Here is a 27,651-nt window from a genome sequence, read left to right on the forward strand (position 1 = left end):
TGTCCCTTACAGAAACTAGCAAAAACATGCCCCTTCTAGTTCCCACAATCAGGAGCCCACCATGACTTTTTGTCACACCTGAGCCTCTAGAGCTGCCCAATGTGGGTTTCTGAGGATCAAGGCCAACTCTGACCCACGTCCCCTGCTTACTCCAGGAACATTGCCTGAGAGCCACGTAGACAGGCTCTGCTGGAAGCAGGAGGGCCTGCAGCCCAGACCTGGGGATGAGCCCAGCCTACTGGCCAGGCTAGGATGGGGATGGCCACCTCGTGTGGGCTGTCCAGTCGGTGCCAAGCCACTCTGCATGCAGCTGGTCCCTCTTGGGGTTAGTGGGGACATGGCTAGACCCAAGGGCAGGAACAACAGGAGGCCCCTCTCTGGGTCTAGGTTTGGACAGGAAGTGTCCAGACCTCGGCTTCCCCCACTGCTGTCAGTCATCACAGCCCTGAGCACAGGGCTCCTCCTTCCCTCCCTGCTCTGGGACGCACAACACTGGCTCCCGAGGGCCCTGGTGAGGAGTGGGACCCCTCCTCACACCTGAAGGGCAGGAAGAGGAACTGGGAGAAGCACGTGCTGGACTAGTCAGCCAGGAGGACAAGGACTTAGTGGCCAACAGAATGGGTGGTGCTTTCAGATGCTGGGCGGAGGACGGGCGGACCTGCTCACAGAAAGGACATATTGACTGACGGAGACGAGGCGGCTCAGGGTAGAGAATAGTTTATACACGTCCACACAGTCCAGGTGCCCGCGCTGCTGGGCCACGGGTGCCTCTGGTGCTTGAGTTCGTTTACAAGCATCGAGCCCCGGCCCTGCTCTGGAGCTTGAGGGGCAGGCACGCACCTGCATGTCATCGCCTCTCATAATGCTTTATTCAAAGGCAGATTAATACGCAACTTTTTGGGACAATTTTTACAAACGTCAAGAACTAATCAGGCATCCTGTACAGACCCTTCAGACCCGGGAGGTCTGCAAAGCAGGACAAAGTGCTCTGTACACAGGAGTCGGTAGTCCGCTCAAGTATCCGTCATATGGAGGCCCCTGACCGCCCTACACAAGCCCCAGCCAGCCAGGCCGTTGGGATGCTCAGGAGGCACAGAGTGGGCTGGCAGGCAGTGGGTTCTCGCTAACGTCCATTCTCACTACTTCCTCGGCTCCGGAAGTGGTTCCACACGGGTCCTGGGCCTCTGCAGGGCGTGAGAAGGAGGGGTGTGTGGCTGGCTGTACCCACGGGGCTCCCTGTGAGGAGCCACCACCCCTGCTCTGGGAGCCTTTTCTTGTTTCAGTGGAAGGAGGTGGACAGCCCTGAAGCCAGTGGAGGCTCAGGTCACCACTGGGGCACCCCAAAGCTGTAGACCCACTCACTTGCTCTGTCAGATACTGTCCTTTCCCACCCAGGCCCTGTCCCAGCTCCCCCCTCACTCAGAGTGGCGGACAGCCAGTCTCAGCCCCTGTCCTCACCCTGCACTCACTCCTCCCGCTCAGCCATTCCCGCTGCAGAACCTTTGCACGTCCCTCTGCCTGGATGGCTCTCCCCTTTCCTGTCGATCTGAATGAGATGCAGAGGGTCGGAACCCTTCTCACCCCCAACATCCGGGATATCCATGATCATGCAGTCGCCGTCCTCCTCCTCCTCCTCCTCCTCCTCTGTGTCTGCCTGGAAGCCATCCACATCCCCGGCTCCAACCTGGTCAGACAGGGCACACAGACCATCAGCAGGGAGAGGAGCCCACATGCCACGTATGTGGTGGGCACCAGTAGTCCCTCCTCCCTGCCTGCATGTGCACACCCGCTAAGGCCCCCGGCAACTGGCAACAACTTCTTTAAACCTGATGGTTTGTCCGAGAACCTGTGGCTGAAGAAAATCCTGGGGTTCTCTAAATGAGCTGAAGTCAGATTGCTGACAACTACCATCATTATCTGCCTTAGCACAAAAATGGTTTCTGTTTTGGGTTGAGCCAGGCACATGCCTGTAATCCCAGCGGCAGGAGGACAGTGAGTTCCTCAGCAAAAGCGAGGTGCTAAGCAACTTGGTAAGAACCCGTCTCTAAAATATAAAATAGGGCTTGGGGTGTGGCTCAGTGGTTGAATGCCCTGGAGTTCAATCCCTGGTACCTTCCCCCAAAAAAGGTTTCCAGTTTGGGTTAAGAGAGAGGTCGACAAGCTCCCACTTCCTGATCTGAGCCGGCCTGCGCTCTCTGCTGCCGTCTCCAGTCTCGGGCACTCTGCTCCCTGGGCCTGGCCTCGCAGTCCCCATCTGCGTTATGCTAGACCAGCTCTGCTGGTGGGAGTGCCCCAGACTATGGAGCAGGGGCTGCTACCCCCGAGAAGCTCGAGCCCTTGGCTTTTGCCCAAGGAGAACAAGCACTCAGGCAACATGAGTGACGGTGAGCAAGGGTCCCACTCCAGCGGGGGCAGCTTCACATCCCAACTGGGAGGCCGTTCCGAGACACTTCTGAACTCCTCTTTTGTAAAAATCTGCCTGGAAGAGTGACAGCCCCAAGGGGGTCAGTTGTGCAAGGTGCTTTCCTGGCCTCCCTGCCGGCTGGCCCAAAGCACAGCCCTATGGCCTCCTGCCGCCAGCACTGACTAGACAGGCCCACCTCCCCAGACCGCCTGCAGCACTGGCTCTCCTCGCACAGGGAAGAGCAGGTGGGGCGAGCAAGACTTTCTTCAGATCCAGAATGTCCAGAGGAACCAGCACCCTGCCCCTGGGGCCCAAGCAAGGGCCAAGGACCACGAGTCCCTCAGCCAGGAGCTGGCCGACCACCACCATCACCAGCACTGATCGCAGTGGCCAGGGAAACAGGAGCCAACGCCTGCTGTTCTTTGCCTTTTATTTTTGAGACGGGGTCTCACTCTGCTGCCCAGGCTGGCCTTGAACTGGGCTCAAGCTTTCTTCCTGCTTGAGCCTACCAGCACCTGGGGCTCCAGGTGCATGTCACAGGGGCTACCTGGCTGCAGGGCAAGTAGACCCTCTATGTAATCTTGTTTATGGGGTGCTGAACCCAGGGCCTTGTGTGTGTGAGGCAGGCCCTCTACCGGCTGAGCTGTATCCCTAGCCCCTATTTAAACATTTTTAATACTTATTTTTTAGCTATAGTTGAATACAATACCTCTATTTATCGATTGATTTTTATGTGTGCTGAGGGTCAAATCCAGGGCCTTACACATGCTAGGTGAGCGCTTTACCGCTGAGCCAGAGCCCCAGCCCTACACTTTTAAAAATAGAACTGGGCTGGGGATGTGGCTCAAGCGGTAGCGTGCTCACCTGGCACGCGCGGGGCACTGGGTTCGATCCTCAGCACCACATAAAAATACAACAGAGATGTTGTGTCCACCGAAAACTGAAAAATAAATATTAAAAAATTCTCTCTCTCTCTCTTAAAAAAAAAATAAAAATAAAAATAGAACTGAGGCCCAAATAGTTGAAGCACCCTAGAGCTAGAGGCCCTTGAGGAGGGACTGGAGGCCCAGTGCAGCCCTACTGGCCGAGGCCAAATGTCACACTACTCTGAGCTCTAGGGAGGCCATTTACAGCCCCAGGAATAAAGACCCCAACTTAAGCTCTATACACACGCCACCTAGGGTCTTGGAACAGTCCTCCCCAAGGAGGCAGGACTGGGGTACCCGGCGTCTGCAGCCACCTGTGGCCTCTGTGCACTCTGGCCACAGAGCTGCTCAGCGCACACCCCGAAGCTGTTCCTGCCCAGGTCTGTCTTCTGGGAGTCAGGGTCTCCTTTCCTCAGACTCTGGCAGCTAAAGAGCACTCTGAGGGCTGGGGAGGGGCTCAGTGCCAAGCAGCACAAAATCCTGGGTTCCCAACACCTCAGAAAAAACAAAAACTAAAAAACTGCCCCTTTCCACCCTTCCAGCCTCCCCAGAGGGAGGTGACCAATGACTAAGAGCTGGAAGAAAGGCCTGGCGCAGTGGCACATCCGTGTTGGTAATCTCAGCAACAGAGGAGCCAAGATGGCAAGTTCAAGGCCACCCTGGGCAACTTAGCAAGACCCTGTCTCATAATAAAATTTAAAAGGGCTGGGATATGATTCAGGGGCAGAGCACCCCTGGGCTCCAACCCCAGTACTGTGTAAAAAGGAAAAAGAAAACGAGGAGGGAGCTGAACACAGCAGGAGGCTGGCCCAGCTCTCGGGACACACTGGGGAGCCAGGTGCTATGTGCCTCTTGGTGTGATGCACCCACTTTTCTTCCCATCAGTTTCTGGGGGTGGGGTGGGGGGTACCTTACAAATGCAGACTTCAGGGAGCCCTGGGGCCTGCTGAGGCAGAACTGTGGGGCACAGGCTAAGCTGGGTCTGGCCTGGGCTGCACTGCAGGGTCTTCAGCAAGACCCCCTGTGCTGCTGAGCCTGGAGGAGCCTCATGTGGGAGGAGTGGAGACCTTGCCGATTACTTGAGGCTGCTGCAGACAAGACGCCAGGTATCACCACTCCTGAGAGCCACCTGCAACGTGTCACATGCCAACCCTTCTGACCGCCACCTTCTCTTTGTTGGAGGTTGGATAAAATAACGAAGCACCACACTGCCCATGCAACGCAGATACCCACACCAGGCTCTATCCAATGCTGCACGCGTGCCCGAGCCACTGTCCTCCACATTGAGGGATGTGGGCCAGCCCGAGAGAGGGGGAAAACAGCCACGTCTAACAAGGTGGGGGACATGCTGCCTGGGGACAGGAGGCCTGATAGAGCACTGGGCACTGAGGGTCCCCAGGGAGGGCAGATGGGGGCAAAGGCCGACACAGCTGCTTGGAAAACGACACAAACAGAAGGGTGTCTTTGGGCCCTGGTCAGTCTCAATCTGGGACGTTTGGTTCCCCAGCTAGTTTTGTGCCAGGCAGCCAAACCTGGGTTCCTTCTCACATGGCCTGGGAGGAACGACAAGAGGGGACTCTGCTCCTCAGGCACAGCTTACACCGATGACAGACCAACCAGCACTTCTCGTTTTAGGGAAGGATTTGTGGGTCCTCCACAATGTCAAGTGGCACTTGCTGAGGGGAGCTCTGCATACAAGCCACATCAGGTCAGAGACTCTGGGGCTGACAGGAACAGTCACAGCAATGACACCAGATCCTCTTGGGAGTTCCCAGAGGACCCCTTGCTTTGACAGTGAGAAAGGTTTCAAGGTATCCAAGTCCTCACCTGGCCTCTGCCCCTACGGCCCTTTCACGTGTGAAGCAGACACAAGCGGGAGCCTGCGCTCCCTCCTCTCACCTTCCCCACCCAGCTGCCACCCACGCAGCACCACTCTCTGAGTGGGGGGACTGCTACCTCCGTCTCAGTGCACAGGACGCTGGTCTCAGGAGTCAGTGCCCACAGGGCAACGCCACAGTTCATGACAAAAGGGACACACTGAACACTAACCCAGGCTGCCTATGGTTGGGCAGGAACCCAAGGCCCTAAGCAACTCAGCAAGATCCTGTCTCTCAAAAGGTCTGGGATGTGGCTCAGTGGTCACATGCCCCTGGGGTCAATCCCTAGCACCAGAAAACAGAAGAAAGCAGGAACCACAGGGCCCGCTGCCCCGCAGGCTCCCGCTCCTGCAGCCGGGGCAGCTCACCTGCCCGTCATGCCGGCGCTTCTTCATGAACTGCGTGATGCACATGCTCCCCGCAGCCTTCCTCTTCAGCGGGACGGGCGGTCCCTGGCTGGGCCCCGCAGCAGGGGCGCTGCCACTGTCCTCCCTGGGGGCCGAGGGCACCATGGTGACGTAGCTCCACTGGCACGGCACGGGGAGGTGCTCTTGGTCGAAGCTCTTCAGCACCTGCGGGTGGACGTACCAGCACATCCTGAAGTCCGGCCTCTTCTCATACACCGAGTTCTCAGAAATAATCCGTTTCAGCCTGGCCTTGGAGGGCACAGCGGCATCCTCGCTGGTGGCAGTGGGAGTCTGCGGGCGGGAGGCAGGGCTTGGGGGGCCGCCCACGTCACTGCTGAGCAGTCCTCGTCGGCAGTGCTCCTGGAACTCCCGGATGATCACCTTGCTCCCGTTTACATTGCCATGTAGCAGCGGGAGCAGCTGGGCCAGGACTGGTGGGACAGGGGACAGGGTGTGGGTAAGATAGAATGTGCACCCAGACAGAGCCCGACACGGCCACATAAGTCCTCAACTATCTGCAAGGTGCAGGCTCGGCCACGGGGGGCTCTGGAGAGCAGACCCAAGGCAGGGCAGCGCACCTAGTGCCTGGGAAAGCAGCGCCGCCCAGACAGCTCGGGCCTGCCGCCTACGTGCTCCTTCAGCCACTGCACCCCTGGCTTCTGAAAAGCGAGGAGGCAGAGTCGGGTCGTGCCCTGGAGACACAAGTGGCCTCCCACTCCTCAGCGCTCCAAGCTATGTCCAGGACGATGACTAAAGTCACCAAGGACAAGATGGGGCTGAGGTGCAGAGAGGCAGAGCATGAGTCTGCACCTGGCCTGTGTCCCCTCCCTGGCCCGGAGGACAGCCAGCTAGGACAGGCAGCTGAGGCCGGCCTTGCCCAGGAGCAAGGCCTTGCCACCACTTACTCTGCTGGTCCCTCCTCTCCTTCTTGGAGGCCCTGGGCGCCTGCTCCTCTTCTGAGGGCGCCGTATCCAGAAGGCAGGCTGTGAACTGCTGCAGCACCTTCAGCTCGGCGACCGAGCAGCTGTCCCTGTCGGCCGCCCACACGCAGCCAATCATCACAGGCTGGAGGACACGGAACCGCTTCCCCTTGGCCAAGTACTCGTCCCACTCCTTGGCCTTCAGCTTCTGACGCACCTTGTAGTTCTCGGGGTCCGTGCACTCCTTGCAGGAGGAAAGCACAGTTGCTGGGGGCTCCCACCGCCCTCCACCCAGGCCCTGGCCAGGAGCCACTCACAGAGCCAGGCCCAGTGGGGAGGATGTTGCCTCAGAGCCGACCTCCCAGCCCTCAGGAAGGAGGCATGGCAGGGCATTTCCAGACATTCGACAGCTTAAGGCGAGTCAGATGCTGCTATGACCTTGCTACGATCTTGCCCTGCAGGCAACTTACTGCCCAGCTGCCTTCCTGGTCAGTGTGTGATCACCACCAACAACCCCAAATTGCCACCTGCCAGACCTAGACCATCCTCTAAGTGGCAGACGTCTGGGGGCACACCAGGACACAGGAAGGCAGCCCTCCCCTTCCACTGCTGCGACATGGCAGATGACATAGAGCCCCAGAGTGGCTTCTGCACGGCTGCGCATCTTGCAGGTTTTGGTGAGTCGTGGCAGGGTGGCAACCTGGAGGCACGAGGGACCGCTGGTGATGGGGTCCTACGTTCTCCACACCTTGGGAGCAGTTTCAAGAACGCAGTGCACCCTGAGCCCAAGAGACTGAATGCTGGGACTGCTGGGGACCACAGGTGGTGCTGCACAGTCACTCTCCAGCTGAGCAAGTTTGGGACCCTCTGAGCCCCAACCATGGTTGCCCAGTCCTCAGGGCTCTGCCAGGAGAGCCCCACAGCGGGAATCTTCCACACATTCTGCTGCCTTCCTGGTAAAACCAGGTCCAGGTCCAGATCCAGCCACCTCGAACAAGCCCAGGCTGAGGACCCACCTGGAGCTACAGTGGAGCAGGTAGTCCGGTGGCCAGGGCAGGCATTTACCACGTCACCAGCCCCTAAGCGAACTTCTGAGCCAGTCACTTCCTCCTTCACCCTTTACCTCAGTCACGCCTTCGTCCTCAGACAGGTATCCATGGGGCACGAAGAAGCCATCATCCTCATCTTCATCCTCTCCAACCTCATCATCATCGTCCTCAAAGAGAAAAAATGAATAAGTTGTCATGTAGGAAACAACGTGGGTGTCATTAAAACTCAAATCCAGGCCAGGGCTCTCATCCAGCCTGAGAGGCCCAGGTTCCATCCACATGAGGGTCACTCCTACAGATAGCATGGGGTCATGGTGGCTGGAAATCAGGCTACCAGACTCGGGCAGCACAGCTGGCAGGAGGAGGCAGTGGAGCCCATGGCCAGGCCCCGGGCCAGCTGCCTCCAATGCCACCGCCACAGGAAGCACCTCCATAGGAGAAGCGAGGCCCAGGCTGGCTTTGCCCGACTGAGGTGAGGTTCAGCGTCAGAACACCTGCCTAGCACGGGCCAGGCCTGGGTCTCAGACCTGGCTGCAGGGGCCGCTCTGTGCTCAGACCTGCCCTCACCCCTTCACTGTGGGACAGGGACTCCCCAGGCTCCTCCTCTTCCCACTCGTCATCGCTGTCTACCTCATAGTCGAGCAGCGCCTGCAAAGAGAGACATAGGGAGTCACTGTTGTCGACAGGTGGGGGAAAGGGCACGGCCAAGAAGTGAGCAAACATGGGGTCTGCATGCAGCAGGACATGTGGGCCTGGGCACCTGAGAGCCCCTACCTTGTCCTGGGCCCAAGGGTTCCGCGGGTGGATGACCACTGTCTTCTTATTCCACGTCCCCCAGTACGCTGGCCGGTGATTCTCAGAAAATTGCAGGAGCTTCATCCGGCCAAACTTCCTCCGCTCAGGAATGCCAGCCACCTTGCTGCTGCCCACGATCACCATGTCACTGGCAAATAAAGGCATCCAGTCTGCTTCCTCTGCCACTGGCTCCCCGCCTCCCGCACCCCAGGACCCACTAAAGGACAGGCGCACAGGTTAAAGCTGAACAGCAGCACTGTCCAGCTCCAAGCACAGGGAGCAGCACATGGCAGGGATGCCCCAACGGCAGGCACCAGCACAGGGCTGTGGACTAGGAAGCCCAGCAGGAGCACGGGGCCACCCTCTGCTGCAGAGGCTGGAAATAGGAGCCCACCTGGGAAAGTGGGGACAATGAGATGGCAGGGTTCAAAGGCAGGCAGGTGGCTGGGAAGAGAACGGTGTCCTCAGGCTCTACCTGTTGAAAACATCTGTGTCCCGGCTGCAGAGCCTGGTGGGTCCGGACCTGAGGGGCTGGCGGCCTTTTAGCTCTTTCAAGAAGGAGCTATCTCCACTCTGCTGCTGGAGGAGCTGGTCCAGCTGATGGCAGCGGTCTTGGTTGAAGGTAGCCCGACAGCGGGGGGCAAGGACCATGTGCTCTTTAATTTCAAAGGGGGCAAACTTTCCACAGGAGCCAGCCAGGGTCTGAAAAAGAGTGGCCCAATGGGACACTGAGTGGAAAATGAAGACACTCATCAATGGAGAAAATGTGCAGAGCCTGCTGCCTCCACGACGGGCCACTGTCAAAGGACACATCCAAAAGCAGAGATACCGCCAAGTTCGTCGGCAAAGGCTGCAGGTTGTCCATCCTGTGGCTCATGAGCCGGGAGAGGAGGAGGAGGAACCAGAGGAGGTCTCAGTGACTGGTAGACAGTTTCCAGGCCTTGACCAAGGAGACAGTTACAAGGCCTCTACCACTTATCAAAACTCACCAAACATCTCCCAAAGGGTAAATTTTACTGTGTGTGTAAGCTACCCCTCAATAGATGGATGGACAGACACAGGTGACCTGAGACAGAGGCAGAAGCGGGTCTGGTGGGCCACCCCTTCCCCTCCCAGGGCCCAGGAGAGCCACGCAAACTGCCCGGAACCGGAAACACCCTGCAGCTGCTCCGTCTCATCCAAGTGTGAACTCTGGGAGATCGGATTCCTCTGGCCAACCCCCTTCAGGGCCCACCCTCGTGTGAGCAAACATGGGGTCTGCATGCAGCAGGACATGCAGAGGAGCATGGTGTGGGTGAGGAGGAAATGCTGCTGGTGGCTGTGGTACCACTGCACTGGGCAACGCGCAGACAACAGGTGGACCAAGCGGGCGTAGCCACAGCACAGGCGAACCCACAAAGCCTCAGGCCAACCACCTGGAATTCAGCCACTCCAGGCCAAGGAAGTACATGTTTAAAAATGGCCAGAATGATAGGACACCTGTCATCCCGGGGACCCAAGAGGCTGAGGCAGAGGGTGGCCAAGTTCCAGGTAAGCCTGGAATAAAAAGGGATGGGGATGTGGCTCAGTGGCAGACACCTGGATTGAACCCCTGGAACAAAAAAAGTTAAAAATTGAAAAAAAGGAATCAAACAGATATAAAATATACCACGGCAAGAACCTGAGACCATGGCTGAACACACAGAGACCACGACCAACTCAGAACAACCCTGAAATACACACTCGTGTGCACAGGGTGTGAACACATAGCACAGCATCCGGTAGCTCCCTTGAGAAGAGGGCCAGGTGCACTGCAGCCCGGAGCGGAGGTCTGGCCGCCAGCAGTCTTGGGCGGCTCCACGCTGTGCCTGTCTTGAGCACCTGATTCCCACTCCCAGGCAAGCTCTGGTGGCTCTGCACTGCTACCAGGCACGCACATTTTTGTTTTGGGGATGAAATGAATGACCAGATATGAAACCTGCAGGCGGCAGCAGAAATGAAGGTGCCCCTGGGTAAATGAAGGCCCCGTCTTCAGCAGACCCCTCTTCATTTCTAGAAGGGAGAAAGTCTCAAGACACGAGGAGCCAGGGAGGGGGTGCTGCTCACCTTGGGGGCCTGCGGAGTCTTTGGCTTCTGAAAGAACCTCGTGATCTCAGCCTTCTCTGCCTTAATGCGCTATGAAGAGACAGGGATGGGGTGGGGTGGAGAAGCACTGCGTTCAGGGCGCAACCGAGTCCCAAGCACTCCCGAGCAAAGGGCCACGAGACTGTGGCCCACAAACCCATCAGCCCACAATATAGGGAGTGCAGCCAGTCTCAGAATGGCAGCTATCCTCGAAGGCTCAAGTCCTGTCAAGATGCCCGGCCAGCAGGAGCGTGGAAAGCCAGCACAGAGAGCCGGTGACACCAGTGGCATTTGAACAGGCTACTTGGTCCCCATGGGTGTCACCAAGCTGCCCAGAAAGCTCAAGGCGTAGCGGGGGCAGAGAGGGCATTTCCAACACGCGGCCTCAGAAGCTGAGAGGCAGGGGGCAGCATGCTACCTTTTCTTCTTCCCGTAACCGTTTCTCCTCCTCCTTTTTCCTCTTCTCCTCGAGTTTAGCCCTGTGAGACAGCGAACCACGGGTCAGGTTTTGGCTGGGCTACTGGCAGTGACTGTGGCACCCGGCTGTTAACACCACAGTCTGCACCCACCGATCATCAACTGCTCCAGTCTCCCACAAAGCCGGGGTACAGGGTCAACCAAGAAAACTGATGACGCTGGACAGGGAAGTGGCGGGAACAGAAGGCCGCCCAGCCACCCGCATGCCCCAGGAGCCCCTGGGCGGCAGCTGTTCCAGGCTGAGCGGGGGCAGAAGGCCGGTCACCCCAGTGCAGTGACAAGTGGGGAAGCCCGAGGAGGCCGACCCCCTGGGCTCAGAGGTGCAGCCTGCAAGGGGCGTGGCGGCCTCGGGAGGGCGAGGCACTCACTCGAGAGCCTCCTGCCGCTCCTTGCGCCTCTCCTGCTTGAGCCGCTGCTTTTCCGCCCTCTCCTTCTCGTCCTTCTCCCGCTTCTCGCGCCGCTCCTTCTCCTTCAGCTCCTTCTCCTCCTCCTTCTTCCTCCTGGCCTCCTCCTTGGCCCGCCGGGCCTCTTCTTTCAGCTTCTCCTTCTCTTCCCTCCACTGCTCTTTCTCCTGGGGGACAAGCACATTGGTCCTTGGGCCCTCCCTGAAGGCAGGCACGAGGAGCAGCTCCAGAGGCCTCGGCGGCTCCCTCACAAAACCCACCATGACACCAGGCCTTCGTCCCAGCGCCCTGGGGGAGGTGCAGCAGAAGACTCATTTAAAATGACTTTGAAACATGGGCACCGCAGGCGTGCTGGCCACGCTGCCTTCCAGGAAGGCTGGAGGCCGAGGCAGGAGGACTGCAAGTTCCAGGCCAGCCTGTCTCTCACGAAACAAAAAGGGGCACTTCACAAAACACTTACTTAAAAGACACACAGGGGGCTGGGGCTGAGCGGTCAAGCGCTCGCCTGGCACCTGCGAGGCCCTGGGTTCGGTCCTCAGAACCACATAAAAACAAATAAATAAAACAAAGATTAAAAAATAAATAAATAGGAGCTGAGGCGAAGCTGTGGTAGGGCACTTGCCTGGCACGGGCAGGGCCTCTGGGTTTGATTCTCAGCACCACACACAAAAAAGCCAGAGGACACTGCGCCCCACGCCCGGCTCCGCTATTAAATTCCAACTGTGTATTCAATCAGAAAAGTGTGTCAAAATGAACAGGAACACCCAGGCTCCGTCTCCTACCTTCAAAACAAACACCCCCCACCTGCCACCCCAAACCACAGAGTGACAATGAAGACTGGGACGAGACAAGGCCAGGGGACCCATGAGCGAGTCTTACCAGGTGAGAGTAAACGAGAAAACAAAGTAAAACAAAAATCTAACTAAAACTTAAACCCATCTTTCATGTGAAGAAAGGACAGAGTAACCTCAAAGGCTGGGGCAGTGTCAATGGTACTGGGGGCTTCAACGACCAGTGTCCCTGAGGCTTTCCACGGAGGGTGGGCTTCACTTCACGGTGCTTTGTTCTGCAGAGGTGGCCTGTGGCTCAAGGCACTGGCTGACTACAATCCCCATATTACCCTCAGACAAGCCACCTGACTGGCCGAGGGTGGACGCGTCCTTCCTGGACAGCCAAGATTATTTCCACAGGACCAAGCTTTCGGCTGTGAAGAAACATGCTGACCCTGCCTTGATGGACCTCCAATCATGTTGACAGGTCCGAGTGTCCATTTCTTGTCCAGGGACTTGTCAAGAATCCTATGCAGCACCACAGGAGTTGGAAGATGCCCAAGAAAGGGGACAGGTCTGTTCTAGATGAGACCACGGGCACAATGGCAGGATGGGGAGGACTGCTCCCAGGTGCTAAATCAGGAAGCCAAAGCTTGAAATCCCAGGTAAAGCACATGTCTTTAGCTATACCTGAGGCTGTTTCTCGACATTTATGGAGCCGAGGTAGAGCATGAGCTTAGCATGGGGCTTAAATACCCAGCACAAAAAACCTGAGTGCAGCTCTAACGAGGCCCAGGAAACCCTGGGGAACTGAGAGCCAACTGCTGAAAGGGCCCCTTGCCTAAGCTGCAGGGGATGGGGTACCTCAGTGGCTGTCTCTAAACTTTGGCATAATAAGAACCAAAGGAGCTGGGTATAGTGGCACCCGCCTATCATCTTAGTGACTCAGGAGGTTGAGGCCCGAGGATGGCAGGTTCAAGGACAACCTCAGCAAATCAGCAAGACCCCAACTCAAAATAAAATAAGGGCTGCATAAGTTAGTAGCAAAGTACACCTAGGTTCAATCCCCAGTAACACACATACGCACACACCCAAACATGGTGAACCCCATTAACAGAAGCAAAGCTGGACAGGGAGTCACTAACAATTATCACTCCTCTAGTGTATTATTATTATTATTTTTTGGTGGTACTAGGATTGTGAATGCAAGGCAAGCACTCTACCAACTGAGCTATAGCCCCAGCCCCTCACTCTGTGTAGGGACTAAAATTCCTCTGAAGAAATAGGGCTGCAGGGATCAGGTTCCTTCTGGTGCTAGGGGTGGAGCCCAGGGCCACACATCTGCTGAACAAGGTTCTACCACCAAGCCAAGCCCAGGCCTGTGAGTGGCCAGCTACTGAGGCAGAAGACTACCACCCCTACTCCTAGGCTAGGAAGAGGCGGTGTGCAAAACCCTAGGATTTAGCAAAAAGTGATGTAACCCACAAGCTACAACGTCCACAACGTCACCCGATGGTCAGGGAAGGTGAAAATGGGACAAGCGAGGAGCAAAGGGCTCTGCTGGTGACAAGGCCAACAGGCACAGCAGGCAAGTGGGACTATGCTCTCCTGCAGGGAAAGCGCCTTACTCTTTGCAGTCTCATCCTGTTCTTCTCTGTGGACCCTTTGACGAATTTCTTGGTTATCTGAAATAGAAAGACATTTGTTTTCTTTTTTGCAGGACTGGGGATGAAACCCAGGGCCTCACCATGCTAGGTAAGGGAACACCCCAGCCCAGGAGATTTATTTTTAAGCAGGGATTGTTTCAATCACTTTTCCCAATAGACACCTTCCCTGAAGTCCCTGGGGGAAACAGAAGGAGCAACTAGGAGGCCACCACTATTAAGAATGTCTTTGCGGGCTGGGGATGTGGCTCAAGCGGTAGCGCGCTCGCCTGGCATGCCTGTGGCCCGGGTTCGATCCTCAGCACCACATACAAACAAAGATGTTGTGTCCGCTGAGAACTAAAAAATAAATATTAAAAAATTCTCTCTCTCTCCCCACTCTCTTTAAAAAAAAAAAAAAGAAAAGAATGTCTTTGCAAAACAGGATACACTTCATCCTTTCACAGCTACCCATGTTCCTACCAACAGAAACAAGATGTCACCACGGTGTCACAGACTCCAATAAATGTGCATGTACCTGCGTGTATCTGGGACTAGATAAGGGGGAGGGTGGGGAGGCAGATAAAGGAAGGACTGAAGGTGCTGAGTGCAGGAGAAACCAGAGGCAAGCTCAAAAATAAAAGCCACAGGCAAAAAAGGCGTTGAGGGACCTGTAGCAAAGGAGATAGGACCTGTCATTCCCAAGGGATGGAGCTCTTATTGGAACCTGAGCCAAGAGCCACTGACTCCCAGGAGGAGCTGACACCTGAATCATGCTGGGGATTGAACCCAGGGCCTTGTGCATGCGAGGGAAGCACTCTACCAACTGAGCTTCATCCCCAGCCCGGGGAACATGCAAATTTTTAACATAACGTCTAAAAATTGGTACAACTTCAAGTAAATAAAACATATTTGCAGCTTGGACTGGTGTGGGCCTCTGATGGATACTTTGCCTTTGTGTGTGTGGTGGGGATGAAACTGGGGGCTTCACACCTGCCAGGCAAGTGCTAACCATGGAGCCACAACTCAATTCTGCTTCTCAGAAAACAGTCAGCTTCAGGGACGGGAGATCTAGTCCAGAGCCCTAGACTCTTAGGCACAAAAATCTCTACCACCTTGAAAGGAGGCTACATGCACAGCCAAGACAAGGGGACTCCACTCACATATCTGGAATAAGAGTTCACACTACTGGCCCACGCACCTCCCACCAGGTTTCCCGGACAGACGATTAAAACCAAGCACAGTGGGGAGAAATATCTCTCCAGGTTCCATTCAAACTCGCAGAGGAGGCTGAAAAAGAAAAGGCCCATAAACCTGGAGAGGCTCCAACAGGCACACAAGGCTGTGTTGAAGTGACATCTTTTTTTTTTTTTTTTAATTTACTTTTTTATTTTTTAGTTTTCGGTGGACACAACATCTTTTTTTTTAAATTTGTACATGGTGCTGAGGATCGAACCCAGCGCCCCGCGCATGCCAGGTGAGCGCGATATCGCTTGAGCCACACCCCCAGTCCCTTAACGTGACATCTTTATCTAGAAAATCTGAACCTCTGCCAAGGACCACGCATGGAGTCAGACACAACCCAGGAGACGGCCTTAGCTCCTGGGTCCCACCGAACATGAGAGGTGAGCACCTGCTATGGCATGACGGCTGTGCTCAGCCTGGTGAGTCTCAACAAACGCTGATGGAAAGGCATCTGTCCAGAACGCACTTGGTCTGCCGAGTCTATGGGCTTCACCGCCACACTAAAGGGCCTAACAGAAAATGTGAGCGGCGGTATCTCTGTTGCTGCCCTTCGTGTTGGGAGGGTCCAGTGCACAATGAGAGCCAGCTTCCTAGATGAGGGGACTGGAGGGGACACACACTCACCGAGCTGTGCCCAGAATTACTCAGCCTCATCTAGAGTGTACAGCCTTGCAGGAGGTTTCTCTTTGCCACCAGGCTTCAAGCACTGGGTCCCCAGGAGGAGCAGGTTCACGTGACAGCAGGCTCAGGCTCGGAATATCCTAGGGCCCCAGCAATTGCCACCTGGTTCTAGACCAGCACGGCCACTGCTTCCATAAATGTGCATGGACCTTCTTGTCTGATACAACACTACCGTCCTCAAATAGGGTCTGGTGTTGACAGAGCTCACTCTGAATTACACATGATTCTGGCACATGCTGCCCACCTGAGCTTGGCCAGACAGCAACTATCCAGCCAAGGCCTGACCCAGGACCCTAGGAGGAAGTTCAAGCACAAACCCAACCATGCTCTCTGCAAGATGGACCCCACTGAGTCTGGGTATTAAAGCACCTGCAAAGCCTCTCCATACCCAGTGGTTCTGACATTTTCTCAAGGACCAGGATTTTCTAGGTGCAGGAGAGAGAAACTCAACAGCAGGGGAGCCAAGGCAGGGAAGTGACAGCCCCAGAGCAGTCCAACCTACGGCAACAAGGATGCGCCCCTATGAGTTGGCAAGTGCTCAGTCTCTCAGCAGCCCAAGGTGGTGCAGAGGGTTATCATGTTGCCATGGCACAGCACAGAGGCCGCAGAAGCCCCCCGCCAGTGAGGACGGCAGCAGCAGCAGCAGCAACCACCCTTCCACACCACAGCAAGAACAGAGCAGTTAAAAGACGACTTCCCCTCCAAGGATGAGTGACACATATCTCTCGTGAGGAAACAAAAGTTTACTGTGTATTTCTGAGGGATCTCTCCCATGCAGAGGATCAGAAAATGACAAGAGGCAACCCCAGGGCAGATTCAGCAGGAGGTCCCGAGGTCAAGGTGTAATGATGAAATGTAACCCTTGCATCGGTCACGCCCCCTTCCCCATGTCCACTGATTCCAGAACCCCCACAGGTGTTCATGTCCTTATATAGAATAGCATTATCATGTGCACACCCATCCAGTGACCTTCAGTCACCGCTGCTCAGTACACGTATGCATGAATTTTCACCCAGAGATGCAGAAGCTGCAAGCCATGCAGCTGGCAGTAAATTCATCTGCATGGAAAAGATCTGAAACCTGGACTCATTTGACACCAAGACAAGCCAGAGGGTCCAGCATCATGACTGCCGTCTAGGGAACATTCATCCTGTATCATCAATAAAATACACTAAATTTCACACCTAATTGCAAACAAACTACACGGTAAAAGGTCGTAAAGCAAAAAAGAACCTTTGGCTTTTCCAGAGAGCTTGGTATTTTCTAAAAAAGGCAGTTCCCAGATCATTGTTTCTCAAAGTGAAAGTCTCCTGCCCTATCTGGGTAATGCACGCCTGTAATCCCAGTAATAGGAGGCTGAGGCAAGAGGATCTCAAGTACAAAGTCAGCCTCAGCAACTTACCAAGTCCCTCTCTCAAAATAAAAAATTTTTAAAAGAGCTGGGGATGTGGCTCAGTGGTTAAGCACCCCCGGGTTCAATCTCCGGTACAAATTAAGATCCAATCACATAAAGATCTAAAGTGGGGCTGGGGTTGTAGCTCAAGAGTAGAGCACTTGCCTAGCACATGGGAAGCACTGGGTTTGATCCACATAAAAAACTAAATAAACAATATAAAGATATTGTGTGCAACTACAACTTAAAAAAAGATTTAAAGTGAACATACAAAAGTACAATCAAATCAAACAATACATTTTGGGATTCTGGACTGATTTTTATGAGTTTCACTCTTGAGACCTTTTTAAATTTTTGTACCAAGGAATTTAACCCAAAGGCACTTAACCATTGAGCCACATCCTCAGCCCTTTTTGATTTATTTTGAGATGAGGTCACACTAAATTGCTGAGGCTGGCTTTGAACTTGCAATCCTCCTGCCTTAGCCTCCCAAGATGCTAGGATTACAGGTGTATGCAACTGTGCCTGGACCCTTTTCCTTATTTTTTGTGGTGCTGGGGAATGAACCCAGGACCTTGTGCATGTGGGGCAAGCACTCTACACCAACTGAGCTATATCCCCAACCGTGTGCCTGGACCTTTGAGACCTTAAAAATGAGAAAATCGAGAAATTCACCACTGTGCTTTATTAGAAATAATAAAGATGGGGCATTTGTAATCCAAAAATCTGAAACCGCAAATCCTTCAAAATCTGAAACTTTCTGAACACCAACATGACGCCACAGGCAGAGGACTCAATACCCTACCCTATGGGACAAATGCTATTCAGAATGTTGTGTACTAACGACTGGGCTACTGCACAGGGCACAGAAAAAGGGCTGGATGAGGTCCAGTGATCAGCATGTCTGAAGTCCTCGTTCCCTCCCCAGCACCACACCACAAAGAAAAGAAAACAAAAAAACAGGTGTACACAAAGCATAGATGAATTTTGTGCCTAAACCTGGGTGCCATCCCCAAGATATCTCATTATATATGCGCAAATATTCCCATATCCAAAATGTTCCTTCTCCCAAGCATTTTCCACATGGGTGTGCTTAAAGCATTAAAGAAGCACATATTCTTGGGCTGGAGTTGTGGCTCAGCGGTAGAGCACTCGCCTAGCACGTGTGAGGCCCTGGGTTCGATCCTCAGCACCACATAAAAATAAAATAAAGGCACTGTATCCATCTACAACTAAATAATAAATAGTAAAAAAAAAAAAAGGGCTGGGGCTGGGTGGGGCTCAGTGGTAGAGTGCTCTCCCCGCATGCACAAGGCACTGGGTTCGATCCTTGGCACCACATAAATGTAAAATAAGATGCCGTGTCCACCTATAATTTAGAATAAATATTTATTTAAAAATAAATATTTTTTTTTTTGGTACCAGGAATTGAACTAAGGGCACTCGACAACTGAGACACATCCCCAGCTCTATTTTGTATGTTATTCTATTTACAGACAGGGTCTTACAAAGTTGCTTAGCACCTTGCTTTTAATTCGTAATCCTCCTGACTCAGCCTCCTAAGCTACTGAGATTATAGGCGTGTGCCACCGTGCCCAGCAAGAAGCACATTCTTTGAAGGTCACCTTTCTAGGTCATTTACTATGGTGACAGGTCCCTCATGTTCCTATTCCTGTCACTGCAGACAAGGTTAAGAAGGTGGCATTGCTGCCAAGAGCGGATTTTAGTTTCCCTTTCATCTGCCCACTGTCTTGCTGCCACTTCAAAGACACCCCAACAGGTCTACACTGGGACAGAAGGAAGGAGTGGAGGAAAGAAAGCTCAAGTAGGAAGTGAGGGCACACCTGCCCACAGTCTTTGTTCACCAACACAGCTATCAGTCAGGTATGGGCGACAAAGGCTGAAATGGTTGTTCCACGAGACATGGGCACCATGTTGAATAGCATCCTCAGCCCACCACAACACACACAGAACCAAACAACTCATGGATTTCACTATCAGAGAGAATTCTGCATCTTTAGTAAGTCCCAAGACCCAGTGTAGGGACCAGGCAGCACCAGGACCTGGGGTTCTGTGGAGATACTCACTCTGTGGAGAGGCGTGGAGGTAGAAGAGGGGCTGGGACCATGATGCTGTCTTCCAGGAGCCAATTGCCCCTCGGGTGAGCTGGTGGACGAGGAGCTCAGGGGTGAGTGGCTAAGGGCAGAGTCTTCCTCAGGGCAGGATTCTAGCGCCTCATTCTCTGAGGCCATGCTCTTGTCCAGGGGTGTCCCGAGAGGCTTGGCTTGAGGAGGCTCCACTGCCAAGATATCCTGCAAGACCACCACAGGAACTTTCCCTCTGAACAGGATGCCTCCGGCTTCGCTCCAACTGTCCTGCTCCTTCTGGGGGCACATTCTTGGGCCCCCTGTTGGCTCTGAGCAGCTTTGAGGGGCACCTTCCTGAGAGCTGCCATTCCTCTTCAGGGCTTCAAAGCCAACAGGCTCCTCTTCTGATTTACAAGGAATGTCTGAAAGGGTTTCTGCAGGAAACATCACCAGACCATGGCTGGGAATGATCCCTGATAGCCCCTGACCTGGGCCTTCTCCAATCCCACTGGCAGGCTCCCTTGAGAGGGAGGCTTCGGGATTAAATTCATCCTGGTCCACAGTACTGTCTGGCTGGTCGCTGGAGTCTTCCGTCAAATCAACAATGACCATGTTCTGGCCAATGCTGGTTTTGATTCTATTTCTTATGAGGTTATCTAAGGGACCCTTCCCATTGACAAGTTTGGGTCTGAAGTCTAGGTCAGAACCCATATGACAGTTGTTCTCCAAGTTGTCCAAAGATGTTTCTAAATCGGGGACTTTCCCTTCCACAGAAACACTCTGGGAGCTTCCAATGTCTTCTGACCCATCTTCGAATTTCTCCTTGGGGACAAGATTTAGGCGCTTGAACGGCAGACGGGCTGGAATGAAGAGAGAAGGAGGTTGCCCTTTCAGTGGAAGTGTACAGTGACAATAAATACTTTAATATTCTGTATGCTTGAAAATTATTCACCTTATCAATAAAAAAATCGGAAAAAGAAAATAAAACTTGCTGCACTCTGGGCGGAAACTTTCAAGTTTAAGAGGGGAATTTTGGGGGTTAAGGGTGTAGCTCTGTGGTAGACCATTTGCCTAACATGTGTAAGGCCCTGGTTGTATCCCCGGTGCCGCAAAATGGTGCTCTCAGGGCTGGGGTGTGGCTGAGTGACAGAGTGTGTGCGGAGCATGCACTAGGCACTGGGCTCCATCCCTAGCACACCAAAGGAGTGGGGAAGGGACAGGATGAGATTATTGCTTCATGCTGTACTTTTCCAAAGTCTTCATTAAAAAAAAAAAAAGCGGGGGCGGGGGGGGACAATCTTTTAACAGGGATATTGCCAAAATTTTAAGATTTTCTGATCAAGATCCAGTTCAAAACCCAAATGTATTTACAGTGGGTAAAAAAAAAACAAAAACCCATTAAGATAACTGTTTCTGGTTTTGCAGAAACAGACCCTCATGAAAAGATTTCTTTGTAGTACCAGCACTCCAGGCTGCCAGATTTCCTCATCAGTCAACTGTCTTCCCAGCACCTGGCTGGCTGGGGCTGGCTGTAAGAGATGTGTAGCCAACACCTGAGGAGTGCGAGGAAATTCAATCAAATGGACTTTCCAACAAGCCTACACCCACCTAAATGCCAAACCAGCATTTCAAAAACACTACTTTGTAATGTAATCGAGCAAATAAAATCAGCCTATTCGGGATCATGTATACTTTCTCAGTTTTTAAAACAAGGATTCTGTCCAGTTCTACAGCTTTGCCTTAGGTCTTCACCCTCTGGACACATGCCCTCAGCAAAATTCCCACCAACATCCATCCTGCTGTCAATTTCCACAGGACATAAACTGCTGCAAGAAAACTGGACAAACAACCTAGTTTATACAATCCAGCTGCTTCTGGATTAAGGATAAATACACTCCCTATTTCACACAAAAGGATTTGGGGACATTAACCTTCCTGTACAATAGTGGTTCTCAATAGGGGCAGTTTGTCTCCCAGGGCATCTGGCAATGCCTGGAGATGCCTCTGGTCATCACAACTTAGAGGCCACTGTTATCTACTGGGAGGCCAGGGATGCTGCTGAACCCCCTGCAGTCTACAGAACAGCACCCCCAGGGAGGGGGAAAAATTACAAAACCTCACAAGTGCTGAGGTACAGAAACCCTACCTTTGGATCACTATTGTTCCCAAGGGAAGCTAAGGTACAAAAACGGGTTTCCGGGGCTGGGGATATAGCTCAGTTGATACAGCGCCTGCTTCGCATGCACAAGGTCCTGGGTTCGATCCCCAGCACCGCCCCCCCACACACACACACTGATAGGCATGTGGTTCAGTGATAAAGGGCACCTGGGTTCGATCTTCAGTACCCAAAATGGGTTTCCCAGCTTCCTGGTACTGGTTATGCATCCCTGATTGGAAAAGCTCCAAAATCTAAAGTTTTCTGAGCACCAACAGTACATGTAAGAAGAAAAATCCACTCCCACCTTCAGGTGACAGGACACAATCAAAACTCAGGCACATTATAAATACTGTAGGATTACCTTCAGGCTATGTGTATAAGGCATATATAAAACAATAATTATTAACAGCTGGATCCCATTCCCAGGGAGCTCATTATGTACATATAAGTATTCCGAAATAAGAACAGAATCTGAAATTTGACATACTGCTGGTTCCACACGTTTTAGATAAGGGACAGTCAACCTGTAGAGGGAGCAACTGTTCTCCCTCCAGCCCCTGAAGGCTTTCGCTGTGGACCCCACCAGGAGATGATGAAGGACATAAATTCAGAATAAAAGTTTAACTGTGTCCAGAGTGTTACCTTGTATCAACTTCTTAACCGGAAAAGCTGGTCTGTCTTTGCAATCCATGGCTGTGAATAAAAAATGGCAAAGGATAAATTATTAAGTGTTAGAAACATTAAGCTACCAAATATACACACGGAGCCAATTATGTACAAGAGGATTTTCAAGTGGGTACAATGCTGCCCCCTGCCCCTTAGGGATGCTGGGCAACGCCCCGACACATTTTTATTTGTTATTTAGGGGGAAATCTTAGGTGTGCTCAGGGTATAGTTAGGGGGCTGAAGTAGTTCATTCATTAGTAAAGCACTTGCCTAGCATGTATGAGGTCCTGGGTTCAATCCACAGAATTGCCAAAAAAAAAAAAAAAAAAAAAAACAACAACAATAAAGTCTAGTTGGTAGAGGCCAGAGATACTCCTGAATACCCTGCAATGAACAGGTCAGCCCTCCAGGCCAAAGAGTCATTTGGCTCAAAATGTTAATAAGTTGAGACATTCTGCCCTAGATTACCTCCATATCTTGTTTTGTTTTCTTTTTGGCACTCACAATGAAATATTTGTGATTATGCCTTCTGCCAAAAAATAAATAAATAAATAAAAAATGGCAGCTCGATGCCAGCAGTGAGTTGTTTCATAGGTACCTAGAACACCTAGCGTGGGCTCTGGAACACACTGGGAACCAATCAAGATAGTAACAGGGACAATGAGCAGTGGACTGAGTAAAGGTAAATATGAGAAAAAACACATTTTCCTATTTACTTCCCCATGCCTTTTCTAACCCACCCCCTACATCACCACTAGCTTTGTAAATCAGGAAAGAATTCATTTTCATTTTAAAGGGAGCGTAGGAAGGAAACACAATTGAAAGTACTTTCAACTTGTCAGGCAGGAGCTGAAGTGCTCCATTAAAGGAGGAAAATTTTTCCAAATCAAAAAAATCTCAAGAAAAGCATCTAACAATACCAAAGTTGATGCAGAATTAACCATGAATAGAACCAAGTCTTTGGATAAATATCTTTAAACAGTTATGTTAAGCATATAAGACCACACCTGCTTGGCAATCTGGCTTAGAAAAATCTATTTTAGCTTATTTTGGGAATCACATAAAGCTACGTGAAAATCAGACTGGGTTTTTCTAAACTCAGTTGTCCACAGCTGAAATCGCCACCTACCACCCAACTTCTGACCTAAGCCTGGAGAATAAGGTGCCCATGTTTTCTTTCTGATCATTTAAAGTAAATAAAAAAAAATTTAAGTTTTCAGTTAATAAAAACATAGATCCCCTCCCGCCATAATCTTCAGCCACTTAAATTTATTCTCAGGATAACCTCATGGTCTTATTTGCATGAATTGAAGGGGAAACAGACATGCCCTGCCCCCCACATCAGATCAATAACAAAAGGACCCACTCAGGGCTGGGGCTTCTACAACTACAAAAAACAAAACAAAAAAACCCTCTCAAGGAACCAGACTATTCAAAGATATATATTCAACACTCCTGTGTATAGTGTTACAGACTGCTCTTTATTTTTAAAAGTTTTTTTTTTAGTTGTGGATGGACACAATACCTTTATTTATTTATTTTTATGTGGTGCTGAGGATTGAACCTAGTGCCTCACACATGCCAGGCAAGCGCTCCACAACTAAGCTAGAGCCCCAGCCCAAATGCTCTTTTGAGATTACATCTTTCCTAATTTTATTTGGTGTTAAAACGAACTTCGTGTTATAATATGGTCATAACAAGTGGTATTTGCTTTTATGTTTTTTAACTAGACATCCTGACTTGGTTAAATAAAAAGATCACCTAGATCACCGCTCCACGACAGTGAGTCCTCCCAGCCTTATTTATATTAGTCATATGCAGGCGTCTGTGAAATCCCAAAATCAGAGCAATGGTTCTGAAAGGAGGGTGCAGGGATCCAAACCCAGCGCCTCTGGGAGACATTTTTGGTTGTGGCATCTGAAGAGTAAGGGTTGCTGATGGCATGGGGTGGGTGTGGGTCAGGCATGCTACAGTGCCAAGGACAGACCCAAATGTCAACAGTGTTGAGACTTGAGAAGCCCTGGACTAGACTAGTTGATATCCCTTCTGGCCTTAATTCATTCAACCAGCACACATTTATTGGGCAACTACTACGTGCCAAGAACTGTGCCAAGTGCTGGGGTTACCATGTGGAGTCAAGCAGGAAAGAAGGGCAGTCTGGATTTATTTGGCTGACCACCCCCAGTTCTGGGAAGCCTCTGTAGGCTAGAAAGACCCCTTCCAAGAAACAGGGAGGAGAAAGCAACTTCGCACAGCAGGCAGGAGTCCAGCTCCCTGGCAATCCGCAACACCCAACCCTCTTACCTGGCTGGGCTTGCCCAGATCCCCAGAGGCAGCTGCTCTGATTTCAGTCCCCCCCCAAGCCGATGTGACCTCAAGCCTCGGTTTCCCCACCTGCTGCAAGGTCCAACTCTCTTAGGACACAGTGCACTCGGTAAGAAGCAAAGCTGGCCCTCCATCTCTGGAGCCTGTTTCCCCTCCAGGCACCCGTCATCCACAGGAGGCCCTGGAAGGGCTAAGGGATGCAAAGGCGCCAGGAAGAAGGAATTTGTATATATGACCGCGACTGCAACAATAACGTCAAGAAGGGCGTCCTCCGGGTCACTGGGCGCCTGTCCGGTATCCGAGGGCTCCGAGGACGGCACGCTTGGCCCGGAGCAGCAGGCTCGCGCTCAGAGGCCAGCCCACCCCCAAGCGGCCTCTTGGCTCGCACAGGCCGCGCCGCCCCTTTCCCTCACGCAGGCCCGAACCGACCTGCGGCCGCTCCCCTGGCACCCGGCACCCCGCACTCCGGTTCCTCCAGCATCGCTCCGGCGGCAGCTCAAGCTCCTCTCGGGCGTCGGGGGCGCGGGCTCCGCTCCAGCGGCCGCTGCTGCTCGCCCTCCCTCCCGCGCCACTGCTGCCACGGCCGCCGCGCTCGTATTTGGCGGGAACCGCGGCGACCCCTGCAGTCTGCGAGCCCATTGGGCGAGGCCGCACCACGTGATATCCCGCCTCGGGAAAGAGGAGCGCCGGGAGCATCCTCGCGAGAGCCGTGGCTTCCGTTCCCCCTGTGGCTCTTCTATTGATGTTCCTGCGAGCCGAGGTAGGGCTCCTTTCCGGTCGCCGCTCACTGGCTGGAATAAGAAGCCCTGTGATTGGGCATGGGAGATGTCTAACTGAAAGCTACGCACTGCGATTGGCTGAGCGTGTGGGATAGGGTTAAGGGGGGCCGGAGACAACTGGAAACTACGGTTTAGCTGAGGACTCTGAGGATTTGAGTTTATCCTCATTAGACTTTTGCTGAATATAGCAACTACAATTAAAATGAAATTTTCTATATGAGCAACAAAATAGAGTCTGGGCAGCCATCAGCAGCATTTGGTATGCAGCAGATATATTCGGAGAGAATGAATAAAACGGATGTTTCTGTTTTAATGCTCAGGATTGTTGCACAAGCCTGTTTCCTCCACAGGCAGCTCTTTTCCTGGCTGATTTCTATCAAATTTCAGATCTTAGATCGACTCGTCAAGAAACCTTTACCTCCTCCATCTGTAACAAAATCGAGTGCTTGCAACACTTCCTTTTCTTGACAATATCTATGACTATATATTAAGGTATCATCTGAATAATAAATCAATTTTAATAACTAATTTTTGTTTTTGTCATTAGCTCAATGAAGGCAAGTATCATTCATCACCAGAATCTGGCAGTGATCATAGGCGCTCAACTAATATTTGAGTGAATGCATAAATACCATTTTTATGGAATTATTTACATCATGCAGGTTAAAAACCTCACATAGGGCAGGGACATGTAGCTCGGTGACAGAGTGCTCGCCAAGGATGCAAGGGCCCCTGATTCCATTCCAAATGCGCACACACACGCACACACAAAGTATCATACAGAAAACAGCTTCAAGCCCGGTGGGGTTGTGCAAGCCTGTAATCCCAGCAGCCCAGGAGGCTGAGACAGGAGGATCTTGAGTTCAAAGCAAGTCTCAGTAAAAGCGAGGTGCCAAGCAACTCAATGAGACCCTGTCTATAAATAAAATACAAAATAGTACTGGGGATGTGGCTCCATGGTTGAGTGCCCCTGAGTTCAATCCCTGATACAAAAAAAAAAAAAAAGGTTTCAGTATCAGACTATGAGTCTAGAAACAGGTTTTCTTCAGCAGCAATTTAATATCACAGAAATGGATATGATGTGAAAAGATTGGAAAGTAGTCCAAGTTTGGAGTACTGTTGAGGATTAGATTGACTAATTAAATTCATAGAATTGGAAAATATGGAGAAATAGGAAACTAAAAGACATCATTTGGAGCAAGCCGTATCATTACTCAAAAGCTTCAGTCTCCCTGTCTTAGCCATAGAATGTGTTCTCCCCCTTATCTGACATTCTGTAATAATCACAGTTCAAAGTGTGTATCAGAATCAGATGGGGAGCTTTTCCAAACTCTTCATAACTAAAAAGTATTCATAGTAGCCTCATCATTATCTTGGGGAGTGAAGTTGGGGCATATGTATTCTGAAGCAACCCTCTGATCTAATCCAGAATCTTCTCTTGAGGCATGTGAAAATTTTCAGGTACAAAAAAATCACTCAAACCTGTCAACAACTTCAACACTGAAGTTCCAAGTACCTTGGTTGTGTCATTTTCTTGTTCTTCTTTTTAGAATCATTTATTCACTACAATTCATTATTAATTTCCAATTCATTCAATACATTGTTATCAATAACAGTTGACGTGAGAATCAATATCAATGAAGATCATCTATCTGGGCCTGGGGTTGTGGCTCAATGGTAGAGCATTTGCCTCACACGATTGAGACACTGAGTTCTATTCTCAGCACCACATAAATAAATAAATAAATAAATAAATAAATAAATATTTGTTTATTTGTCCATCTACAACTAAATTTTTTTTAAAAAAAGATCATCTATCTGGGGAGGCTTCCTGGAGGAGGTGACATTCCCAGTAGAGTCCTTGTTATGCTTCAGACTTGAGCTGTCCTCCAAAAGCTTATGTGTGAGAATACAAAAGTATTCAGAGGTGAAATGATTGGGTTATGAGAGCCTTAAACTAACAGGTGCGTGAATCCACTTGAATGGATTAACTGAATTACTTAACCCTACCTGCCGACAGGTAGGGTGTGGCTGGAGGAGGTGGGTCACTGTGGGTGTGACATTGGGGTTTCTATTTTGTCCTTATGAGCCGATTTCTCTCCGTTTCTTTTGGCCATGTTCTTTCGGCCATCACACTTTTCCGCCAAGATGTGATGATGTTCTGCCTCATCTTGGGTCCAGAGCAATGGAGCTGACAGTCTATGGATTGAGACCTCTAAAACTGTGAGCACCAACCCATAGGCGATCTGGGGATGTGGCTCAGTGGTACAGCACTTGCCTAACCTATGCGAGGCCCTGGTCTCCGTCCCCAGCGCCGAAGACGGGTGACAGGGCCGAGTGGGCGACAGTGATCATTAATTAAAGAAGAGAGCAGAGAGCGGAAGAATGGGCCGGTCCAAACTCTACAGGGTTTGTAGGAAGCTGGAGTGTATCCCATGGCTAGTGCGTGGACTTTAAGCAGAAGACGGATGGTCTGAATTGAATTTTGAACGTATCCTTCTGATTGCCTGGCGTGGAATGCACTTCAGGAGAGAACCTGGAA

At 51.8% G+C, this 27,651-nt stretch overlaps 1 protein-coding gene across 2 annotated transcripts; it reads right to left on the reverse strand.

Moving 5' to 3' along the window:
* Positions 1-701: 701 nt before the first annotated feature.
* Positions 702-24,989, reverse strand: Chaf1a (chromatin assembly factor 1 subunit A). 2 transcript variants are annotated; one of them, XM_046444070.2, is made up of 15 exons: positions 24,760-24,986; positions 21,982-22,032; positions 19,182-20,041; positions 13,761-13,817; positions 11,327-11,529; positions 10,900-10,960; positions 10,464-10,532; positions 8,854-9,080; positions 8,358-8,526; positions 8,151-8,231; positions 7,658-7,750; positions 6,520-6,778; positions 5,576-6,045; positions 1,582-1,684; positions 702-1,184 (listed from the first exon to the last, which is right to left on the reverse strand). In XM_046444070.2, the coding sequence occupies exons 1-15, from the start codon at positions 24,809-24,811 to the stop codon at positions 1,084-1,086; spliced, it is 2,856 nt and encodes a 951-aa protein (XP_046300026.1). In that variant the 5' UTR covers positions 24,812-24,986; the 3' UTR covers positions 702-1,083. The 2 variants fall into 2 exon arrangements, with proteins under 2 accessions (XP_046300026.1, XP_058435200.1); XM_058579217.1 differs by lacking the exon at positions 13,761-13,817 and having other exon boundaries at positions 24,760-24,989.
* Between the last annotated feature and the right edge of the window lie 2,662 nt (positions 24,990-27,651).

The sequence above is a fragment of the Marmota monax genome, unplaced genomic scaffold (genome assembly GCF_021218885.2).
Source record: "Marmota monax isolate L192 unplaced genomic scaffold, Marmota_monax_Labrador192_F-V1.1 WCK01_AAM20220418_F8-fsc00102, whole genome shotgun sequence".
NCBI lineage: Eukaryota > Metazoa > Chordata > Mammalia > Rodentia > Sciuridae > Marmota > Marmota monax.

Bases quoted from the DNA above. Each gene is read 5' to 3' on its own strand.
- Chaf1a (XM_046444070.2), bottom strand. From the start codon at position 24,811: ATGCTGGAGGAACCGGAGTGCGGGGTGCCGGGTGCCAGGGGAGCGGCC. The intron at 11,530-13,760 runs GTAAGGCGCTTT...CTTGTCCCCCAG, and splicing joins ACAGGATGAGACTGCAAAGA to GAGAAAGAGCAGTGGAGGGA. The intron at 8,527-8,853 runs GTAGAGCCTGAG...TTTATTTGCCAG, and splicing joins GACACAGATGTTTTCAACAG to TGACATGGTGATCGTGGGCA.